General features: G+C 38.2%; 1 protein-coding gene across 1 annotated transcript in view; it reads right to left on the bottom strand.

Annotated features, from left to right (window-relative positions):
- The window catches only part of LOC104853372 (protein farnesyltransferase/geranylgeranyltransferase type-1 subunit alpha-like), a 9,810-nt gene extending 1,158 nt beyond the window's left edge, over window positions 1–8,652 (bottom strand). The window contains 3 exon segments of the mRNA XM_033765965.1: window positions 5,163–5,541; window positions 5,543–5,702; window positions 8,625–8,652. Coding sequence (XP_033621856.1) covers window positions 5,163–5,541; window positions 5,543–5,702; window positions 8,625–8,652 — 567 coding nt within the window.
- Window positions 8,653–11,347: the final 2,695 nt, after the last annotated feature.

The following is an 11,347-nucleotide window of genomic DNA, read 5'->3' as shown; positions in this document are numbered from 1 at the left end:
CACCGGCCGCCCTCTGGCTTCCTTCTGCAGCAGCGAATCGCGGAGGTCTTGCCCGCGCCCCCCAGCTCCCTCCCCCGTTGAGCTTCTGGTTTCCTCTTTTTGTTCCTTTTGAGAAGTGAGAAAACTTTACTCTGGAGCCACTAGAAAACTTCCTACATTTTATTTTATTTTTTGGTTTTTTATTTTTTTGGTACCAGGGATTGAATTCAGGTCCTTGCTCTTGTGAGGCAGGTGGCAGAACTGCTGAGTTAAATCCCCAGCCCTTACTTTATTTTTTCTTGAATATAACTTGCAAATAAAATCACTTATATTTAAGATGTATAGCATAATGTTTTAAGATACATATACATTTTATTAACTCTTATTTTATCATGTGTAAAATTCTGAACCCATCCCTAGATAAGAAAATGGCATCTGTGGATTGGTTTAGGTCTGAGATATTGAGCCAATCACAGGCAGGAGCCTGAGATTGTGAAAACAGTTTAGCTCTTGAGGACCCACTCCCAGAGCCCAGGGAGTAAGAAGTCTTTCTACACCACTTAGATGCTGTGCAGCGGAGGTAGGGCAAAATGGATACTGAATAGAAAATCATGAGCTCACTACATGGATAAGATCCAAACTCTGCCCAATTGACAAGGTCCATGGAGTTCTGGCCTCTGCTTATCTCTTGGAGCTTATTCCCTGCTGTTCTTCTTTGAATGCATAAAATCAAGCCACACTGACCCCCTACACGTGTTGGGAACAATTCTACATAATTTTGGGGAAAAATGATTTCACAATTAAATTATAAGCAAGCCTAGTTTTCCTGCCTAAAGGCCGGCTATGCCATGTTGAGACCTGACTCCATTTTTGGCTGTGGTCCCAGCTAAAACCTCAAAGGTCCTGGTGCTGTGATGCTCTAGGGCAGGATGACATCACCTGAAGACATCCTGGGGAGGGACAAATTCCCAACCAACGTAAATTCCTCCTTAGACTAGGATTTTCATCTGCGTAAATTCCTCATTGTTCTAGGATTATCACCTCTGCCCTCTAAATCATCTGTTACGCCCCATGTACCTAATCAAGTGTGGCAAGCTCAGGCAGGGTCTTTTGTCTTTACTGCCCAGAGCAGCATTGATTAGGCCCAAAGCTCAGCTTCGTCTCTAAGTCTCATTTCCTGTCTTTGTTAATTAATTTGCCTTGTGCTGACATGGCTCACAGAAAACCAGGACTCACTGTAGGAGTTCCGGTACATGCCTTTTCCCTGTTCCCAACATGCATTTCCTGAAAAAGCCAGTGTTCTTTCAGATTATTGTACTTTTAATATTGTTTTCCTAAGTTGACATGTTTAGATAGCTAGGCAGACAGACAGACAGACAGCTTTTACTTCCTGGAATTGCTGGCTCTTTTTCTACATTAAAATTTTAAAAATTAATAATATTGATACATTTTAGGTATACATTATGATGACATTCATCATTGCAAATTTGCACCTTTATAATCTATCTTGGTTCTTATTCTTTCCCCTATTCCTCTTCCTTTACTTCAACCCCTCCATCCTTCCCTATTTACAAAGACTTTGATTCCATTTTTTCATTTTCTCATATTAATTCCATTCCCTTCTTTCTTTTCACCTAGCCTGCCCATTTCCCCTTCCCATTTGCCCCTTTTCTTCCTATTTCACACTATTTACTATATTATACTTTTTAGTCCTTATTTACACTTTCAGCTTCTCACACTAGAGAAATGATTAGGTATTTGCTCTAATTTCTCATTTTTCATGGCTGAGTCATGCTCCATTTTATTAAAACCCACATTTTCTTTTTCCAGTCTCCAGATGAAGGGCAATTGGGTTAATTCCAAGTTTTACCTATTACAAACTGTGCTGCAGTGAGAGTGGGTGCACATATATCACTGTGGTATGATTCTTTTAATTCTTTTGGGAAGATACCCAGCAGGGGAATAGCTGGGTCAAATGGGACTTCCAATCCTAGTTCTTTGAAGTATCTCCATACTGATTTCCACAGTGGTTTGCATTCCGACCAGCAGTGGAGCAGTGTTACTTTACCCCCCAGCCCTGCCAGCATTTGTTATTGGTTGATTTCATGATAGCAACCTTTCTTTCCGGGGTGAGGGGGAATCTCAGCATTGTTTTCATTTGCATCTCTTGAATGACAAGCGATGTTCAACATTTTTTCATGTGTTTATTTGCTATTTCTACTTCTTTGTCTGAAAAAATGTTCATTTCAAATGCCCATTTTTGGATTGGGCCTTTAAATTTGGGAGGTCTGATTTTTTAAAAAGTTCTTTATATATTCTAGATAGTAGACCTTTGTCTGATGAACAGCTACTGAAAATTGTTTTCCTACAGTGTGGATTGTCTCTTCACACTATTGGTGGTTTCTCATGCTGTTCAGAAGATTTTTAATAAGAAGAAATTCCACTTGCTGAGTCTGTGCTAGTTCAAAAGCAACTGAGGTTTTGTTCATAAAATCTCTTCCTACACCAATGTCTTCAAGAGTTCTATCTAACCTACCTTCCAGCCAGTTTAGTGTTTCTGTTTTAATATTTAGATCTTTAATGCATTTTGATTTTAGTTTAGTGCATGGTGAGAGATATAGGTCTAGTTTTAATCTTTTGCAAGTTGAAACCCAGTTTTTTCAGCACCATTCATTAAAGAGGTTATCTTTCCTCCAGTGAGTGTTTGGGCTCCTTTGTTGAAGATGAGGTGGCTGAATGTGTCTGGAGTTGTTTCTGCATCTTCTAATCTGTTCCACTGGTCCTCATGTATGTTTCTTTGCCAAGACCATGCTATTTTTATCACAGTATCTTTGTAGTATAGTTTCAAATTGGAGATTGTGATACCCCCTACCTTGTCTTTATTGCCTAGAATTGCTTTGGTATTTCAGGTCTCTTATTCAAAATGAATTTTTGGATTGTTTCATCAAGGTCCATGAAGTATGCTGCTGGAATTTCAATTGGGATTGCATTGAATCTATATAGCAGTTTTGGAAGTATGGCCATTTTCACTATGTTGATTCTTCCTACCCAGGAGCAAGGAATATCTCTCCACTTTCTGATATCATCTTCAATCTCTTTTTTCAGGGTGCTATAATTTTCAACGTAGAGGCCTTTGATTTCTTTTATTAGGTTGATTTGTAGGTGTTTCAATATTTTGGATGCTATTGTGCAAGGAATTATTTGTCCCATTTCTCTGTCAGTGAGTCTGTTGTTCTTGTACAGGAAAGATATTGATTTTTGTGTCTTGACATTGTACCTAGGTACTTTACTGAATTTGGTTTTTAAGTCTAGAAGACTTTTGATGCAGTTCTTGGGGTATTCTATATAGAGTATCATGCCATCTGCAAATAATGACAATTTGACTTCTTTATTTCCTATCTTTATTTCTTTTACTTATTTCTCTTGTCTAATTGCTGTGGCTAATGTTTCCAAAACTATAATGAACATGAGTGGTGATAGTGGACATCTTTGTCTTGTTCCTGATTTTAGTGTGAAGGATTTTAGTTTTTGACCATTTAGTATGATATTGGCTGTTAGCTTTTATGAGATTGAGGTAGACACCATATTTTCCAATTTTTGGTAGAGTTTTTATCATGAATTCATGTTGGATTTTGTCAATGCCTTTTCTGCATCTATTGAGATGATCATATGGTTTTTGTTCTTGGCTCTATTAATATAGTGTATTACATTTATTGATTTGCATACATTGAACCATCCCTGCATCCCTGGGATCAATCCCCCACTTCGTCAAGGTGCATGATCTTCTGATCTTCTGTATTCTATTTGCTAATATCTTACTAAGGATTTTTACATGCATGTTCATTAATGAAATTGGCTTATAGGTCTGTTTTTCATTTGGGTCTTTCTCTGCTTTAGGGAGCAACATGATGCTTGTTTCCAGGAATGAATTTGGGAGTATTGCTTCCTTTTTTATTTCACTGAAGAGTTTAAACAGCATGGCAATAATTCTTCTCCAAATGTCCTGTAGAATTCAGTAGTAAAGCCATGAGGACCTGCACTTTTCATAGTTGGTAAGTTTTTAATTATATTTCCAATTTTGTTCATTGATATTGGGTTGTTTAGAATTTTTAGGTTTTCTTCATTCAATTTTGGTAAATCATATGTATCTAGGAATCTGTTGATTTCTTCTGTATTTTTCATCTTATTATTGGTGTATCATTTCTCAAAGTACGTATTGATGATCCTTTGCATTTCTCCTGGGTCCATTGTAATTTCATCCTTTTCATTCCTAATTGCATGGATTTGGGCCTTTTCTTTCCTTTTTTTTAATGAGGTTGGCTAAGGGTTTGTCAATTTTATTTATTCTTTCAAAGAACCAACACTTGGCTTTATTGATTTTTTTTTTTTTGGTATCATTCACTTAGTCTCCATTGCATTGATTTCTGCTCTGATCATTATAATTTCCTCCCTTGTAGGAGCTTTGGGTTTGTCCTGCTCTTCTTTTTCTGGAAGGTTGAGGTTCAGCATCAGGTTGTTTAATTGAGCTTGCTCTGTTTTCTTAATATGAGTATTCACTGCTATGAATTTCCCTTATAAGACTGCTTTCACTGTGTCTCATAGATTCCGAGATGTTGTATTGTTACTGTAATTTAATTGTAGGAATTGTCTGATTTCTTCTTTAATTTCCTCTGTGACCCATTGATTATTCAGAAGTGTGTGGTTTATTTTCCATGTGTTTATGAAATTTTTGTGGTTTCTTTTGCTACTGATCTCCAATTTCATTGCACTGTGGTCTGGTAATATACAGGGGATAACTTCAATTCCTTTACACTTACTTAAACATGTTCTATGAGAGTATGTGGTCTATTTTGGAGAATGATCTATGTGCAGCTGAAAAGAATGTGTATTCTGATTTTGTGAGGTGGAACACTGTAAATATCTGTAAGTTTATTTGTTCAACAATGTGATTGAATTCTAGTGTTTTGTTATTGATTTTGTGTCTATTTGATCTATTTGTTGCAGTGGGGTATTTAGGTCCCCCACTACTATTGTATTAGTGCTCATTTGATTTTTCATGTCTGTTAGTATTTGTTTTATATAGTTGGGTGCACTAGTATTTGGTGCATATATATTTATAATTGTCATCTCTTCCTCTTGGATTGTTCTTTTTACAGGATGCAGTGTCCTTCTTTGTCTCTCACTCTTTTTTCCTGTGTCAGTACTTTTAATGTCATGTACATCAAATTATAAGAAAAGACAACTGCCACAAGATGCAGCCCCTCTCGTTCATGAACAGCACGTGTATCACAGTAAACCAGTTTATATTCCACCATGAAATGTGGTTCCCCCATGAGTTCACTTTGTGATGGATCATTGAGAATGTCTTCAAACCCAATAGTCTCATCATTACTCCTCAAAACATCCAATGAAAGGTTTAAACTTGAAAAAAGTGGAAGACACTGAACCTGTTGTACTGCTTTGAATTCCATTTGTAATTTTAGAGGAGCAAAGAGACCCTGGATGTTCCTTGGTGTGGGAAAATTCATTTTTTCTTGTTTTTTTTTTTCTGATAATTTGAGCATGGCTTGGTAACAGTTCATTTTTCACATAAGAAAAACCTTTCCACAGAAGATCATGGCTTTCAAAAGGCCCTCTTGCTGAAAGTTCAATAACTGGAATACGGTCCTTTAGGCTAGATCCAAGTCCTCTGGTATTATGAGCATCCTCCTCCTGCCAGGATCCTTTATTATAATGAGACAAAAATGGTTTCTTCTATGCACCAAGAAAGCAGGAATTCTGATCTCTGGGTTCTACTGTTATCATCATCTTTCCAGGTTCTTTCATCTTCAGCTCAGTCTGTGAACAGACTTCAGTTACCATCAGCTGGCCCCACTGCTCACTTCCATTTCCAGGAACTGCCCTCCCACATCCCCTTCTTTGTCTCTCTCAGTGTTGCTTTGAAATCCATTTGATCTGCAACCAGGAAAGCTACTCCTGCTTTTCTGGGGGGTTCCTGTCACATGGAGTATTGTTTTCCACCTTTAACTTTCAGTCTATTTGAATTAATTGTGTCTCTTGTATACAGTATATTGTTGGATCTTGCTTCTTGACCCATTCTGCCAGTCTATTTCTTTTGATTGGTGAATTGAGACCATTAACATTGATAGTTATAACTGATATGTATTGACTTATCCTTATCATGACTTTTTCTTTTTGTTGGGTTTTACCCCTTTCTGTTTAATTACTTGTCATGCCTGATGGATTAATTCCACTGGGCTTCTGGGATTGTAATCTTCATTGTCTTTTCCTAGGATATTGTTCAAAAATTTTTCGAGTGCTGGTTTTGTATTTATGAAGTTCCTAAGGTGCTCTTTGTCACAAAAGTGTCTTATTTCTCCATCAATTTTGAAAGATAATTGTGCAGGGTACATCAGTCTGAGTTGGAGGTTGTTTCCCTTTAGGGCTTGAAATACATCACTGTAAGCTCTTCTTTCCTTGAGGGTTTGCATTGAAAAGTCTGCTGTGATTCTGATGGGCTTTCCTTTGTGTGTGAATTGTTTCTTTTCTCTAACTGCTTGTTGAATTTTGGTCTTCTGTTGGGTTTCTGGAATCTTAACTATTATATACATATGTGTGGATTTTTTTTTATCATGGCTAGTTGGAGTCATATATTCCTCACTTATCTGTATGTCAATTTCTTTTCCCCTTGGGAAAGAAAACTTGGGAAGTTTTCTGCCATTACTTCTATGAACTTTTTAAAAATGTTGTCAGAATGCTCTCCTGTTTCTTCATTAACTGCAATCAGTCTTACTGTATTCTTCTTTACATTGTCTACCAGCTGCTGAATTGATTTCTCATGGTCTTTTCCTATTTTTAAGAAAATTTTCTCTTCCTGGTCACTAATTGCAATCCTATTTTTATATCTGAAATTCTGTCCTTGCATTGGCTCATTCTGCTAAGTAAACTTTCAATGAAGTTTTACTCTCCTGGAAATCTGTTTGCACTTGTTTTATGGACTCCATTTGTTTTCTATGTTGGGATTCCATCATCTTCCTCAGCTATTCTACTGTTTTTAAATCTGTGTCTCCTCTAGATTTATTAATCATGTCTTACACTATGGGCACAATCTCTGCTGTTATCTGAGAATTTATTTCTGATTTCATTTTTTCCAGATCTTCTTTTGTTGCCAGTTCAGACAGTCCAGGCAATTGTCAGATTGTTCCATCTTGTTTCCCTTTGTGGTTGCCTTAGATGATCTGGAAGTCTGGTGTTTAGACTTGTTTACATGTCTTCTCATTTCAACAGATGCAGCCTGCTGCACCTTTGTTGAGGCAGCTTTTTGTTCACCTAATGGTCTTCAATTCTCAGCAGACCACCAAGCAGTCTTTTGTCTGCTGCTCACCAGTACACCAATTTCTGGGTTCAGAGTTGTGGCCTCCTGGATCCCAGAGCTGACCTACTATCTAGGGCCTGTGTATAATTGGGATGGTGTCTAGGTGTGCCTCTGTCTGGGCCCCTATGTACCTGTTGTCTGTGAGAGCCTTTGGTTGGGTGCTGTGCACCCCAATTCCTGTTGTCTGAACAGGCTCTGGCTAGGGTCTCCATGCACTTATCAATGGTATCTGGGCAAGCCTCTGGCTGTTGCTTGCATGCCTCTGCAGCTCTTTTCCAGGTGGGCCCTTGGCTGTGGCCTGTGTGCCCAAGCCACTGGGATTGGGGCAGGGCTCTGGCTGGGATCTGCCTGCAGCTGCACTGCTCTGGTGCACAGTGCTACTCACCAGGATCTGTGCACACTTACCGATGCTATGGGGCAAGTCTCTGGCTGAAGCTTGTATGCCTGTGCAGCTATTTTCTGGGCAGGCCTTTGATTTGGGCCTATGTGTCTGAGCCTCTGGATTTGGGGCAGTGCCTTGTCTGGGATCTGCCTTGCTGGGATCTTCCTGTGCTACTCTGGTCCTCACCAATGCTCCCAGGACTTCTCCCCCCACCCATCTCTCTTTTCTCCGCCGCCCCAATGGATCAAACTTGGGACCTTGCATTTGCAAGGCATGTGGCAGCACCTCTGAGCTAAATCCCTAGCTCCCTTTCTTTGATTGCTCATATCACTTCATGATAATGCTTGAGATGTCACTAAGTAGAACTTCACTTCATTTTGGGAGGAAGTTATGTGCATTTTCCAGTCAAAAGACTAGTCTTTTGGTGGCTATCCCTATAATCCAAGCATGTTGTTAGGCTGAGACAAAAGGATCAAGCTCAGCCTGGGCAAAAATTTGGCTGGTTATGTAGTTAGTCCCTTTCTCTTGGCTGGGACACAATATCTAAACACCCACAAGTTGAAGGAGGAGACATGTACTTTGGCTCACAGTTACAGTCCACACTCTGTTGATTCCAAGGTAGAAATGGCAGGACAGCAGGGCCTAGTGGATGAAAGCTTCCTAAGTCACACTGGCCAGGAAGCAGAGAGCTGGCTCTTTTGATTAACTAAAAAACACATTCTTCAAAATCAACCTGAAGTATCATCTCCCATGTGAAGTCTTCCTTGGTGTCAGTCCATTGGCCTCCCTGGTCATTTCTAAATATCCCAGGCATGCCTCTCGACCGAAGCCTTCACTCTAGCTCTTCTGCTTGAAGGCTCCTGCCTTAGGGACATGGAATTCTCTCACCTCTTTCAACTGTTTGTTCCAATGTCATCTCAGCAAAACCTGTCCTGACTTCTCTTTTTATAATCATAGTCTCCCTTTACCACACTTTTAAGTGCTTTTTCTTGGTTCCCCTTATGTTGATTTTCTTATGTAAAAATTTTTTAATTCTTGAATTTATAATGCTCATATATAGTATACAGTTAACTAATCTATTGTTTATTTTTATTATTTGACACCTCTGGGTAGAATATAAGCTGACCAGAGTCAGAGAGGTTTATTATGTTTATGTATCCCAAGTGCCAAGAGCAGAATTTATTCTATGAGAACAACATAACCATCTGTAGAATGAATGAATGAGTGAAGTGTTCAGGCAGCTTGAAAGATACAGGTGGTTCCTCTCAGGACAAAGGAATATGAATTTTCAGAATGCAAGGACAAGGTACCTTTCTGATACTAACAGTGGAGAGATATGTTTGCAGAACACATTTAAAAAACCTCTATATTCTTACCCAAGCTTACCACAAATTTTGAGCATTGCTGAAAAAATATACATATACTGTTATGATAACTAATATCTATAAAATTCCCCCAAACTAGAAGGAACACTCTTCCAAACTGCTTATACATATTTTACACCTAATGTATACTTTTTCTTTAACACTTTATAATCCAGCTTCTATTTTTAAACTGCTTTTTAATTACTATATTTATTTTGTCATTACAGTTGATCTGGATGTACACTTTTATTTATTCATTTAGCTTCCAAAGGCATCTAATGAGAACTTTCAGTTTAAGAATCACTTTTTCAACCATATGTTGGTGGCTCATGCCCATAATTACAGCTACTGAGGCAGGAGGATCACAAGTTCATTCAAATCTAGCAGGGACAACATAACAAAACCCTATCTTAAAATTTGTTTTAATTTTAAAGGGCTAAGTATGTAGTTAATTGAGTACTCCTCATTCAATTCCTCCTCCTTTGATCTCCCTGTTTCCTGCCTGTCATGCCATGACTAAGCCTCCTCTGCCATACTGCTCTCTGCCATGCTGCCCTCTTTAGAGCCAGCCAACTATGGACTGAAGCCTCTACAAACTGTTAGCCAGAATAAATCTTCCTTCCTCGAAGTTGTGGGTGTCAGGTATTGTATCTCAGTGAAAAGAAAAGTAAGTAATACACCATCGGTACTTTCCTTTTCAATAAAAACTTTGATTTTGTTTAGGACAATGATGTACATAGGAGAATGATTTTTTAAAAAAACTATACACCTAGACCATATGAAAGCCAAGTGCTAATATATTAATTAGGTCTAGCCTGATTGATTCAGACACAGAGACCCAAAATATCATGTGTTAAATATGAAAAAGTTTACATCTCTTTCTTGAGATAATAGTTCAGGGCTCTGCCATTCTCAACATGGGTTTCATCTTAGCTATTCTTGCCTATGAAATATCCCACATAATCCCTCATTAGCATCTTACACAGTGAAAACTTATTACAAGACTTAGACCTATTCAAATAAGGTTAAAATGTAAAGGATACTTAAACAAAGGAAAAACTAAAATAGTTTTCTCTCTCTCTCCCCTAGTGATTTACATGAGAATTGTCCTTGTAGAAAGGATCACAGAAAAAGTGTACCAGTAAGTCACCTAAAAAGTAGACCTATAAAAACAAATCATTCTCTATTAAACAGAGGATTGATTATTATTACCTACAACTTACTGATAACTTAAGATATAGATCCAATATGTTGTACAGGGTTTCCTTGAGATCTGAAGTTATGTCAGGCTTCATTTGGGGCAAGGAGATTGAGAAAATCTGATTCAATGGCCCCTTAACCTTTTCCTCCTTTCTTGTGCATTACTGAGGGTTTAGTTGGGTGTGAGAAACTACAGCAGTAATTTGAGCAGAGAAAATGTAATATACCTAATTATTGAATAGTAAAACTGGTTTCAGAGGATAAAAGAGGATGCTATTGAATACAGAAACAGCAAACACAGGAAGCGACTACCACCTCTAGGATTAAGGAAGACAATATGAAAGAGGGAAACTAAGAATTAGGAGAGTATCCACCACATAACACTGAGAATCAGACCTTGCTGGAGAGAGTAGCTGTAGCCCAGTCTGTTGGATGACAGAGAAAAATGCAGGGGTCTTGGCGAGCTAGAATTTTTCCTCAAGAAACTGCTTACTGGGGTGCTAGAAAAACTTACCAAAGGGTGAATTTTGTAAGATCTCCCTCATGTCACTGGAAGGAGGAAAATAAACCACCATAAGACTAGAAAGAGAAGCCCCATTGTCTGATTGACTGTCACTCCAATGCCCTACATAAACAAGGATAACTGGCAATGAAGAAATGTTTACAGGGTCCTGCTCCTGTATGGCAAAGTAGGTAAGAGAAGGGCAGATTTGGATCTAAGAGGCAACAAACTGGCAACTGCTGTGTCTCATCTGTGCCTTCATAGATTTTACTAATATTTGGTCCTCTAAATGTGTGATTTAGTATTTCTATTTCCATACCATGCAGAATATTTCCAATCATTTATAATTGACTAATTAAATCTTTATAAACTTTTAAAATGAATTCACTGAAGATACCTATTCCTATTCTTTTTATTTTATTTTGGTTTTTTATTTTTTGAGATGGGGTCTTGCTGTGCAGTTCAGGCTGACATTGAAAGCACTATGTAGCCAAAGCTGGCCTTGACCTCACATGATCCTCTTGCCTCAACTATATTTTCATTCT

Source organism: Fukomys damarensis, unplaced genomic scaffold (genome assembly GCF_012274545.1).
Source record: "Fukomys damarensis isolate Sample0158 unplaced genomic scaffold, DMR_v1.0_HiC HiC_scaffold_19, whole genome shotgun sequence".
NCBI classification, from domain to species: Eukaryota; Metazoa; Chordata; class Mammalia; order Rodentia; family Bathyergidae; genus Fukomys; species Fukomys damarensis.
This window is presented reverse-complemented; position numbering and strand designations above follow the sequence as displayed.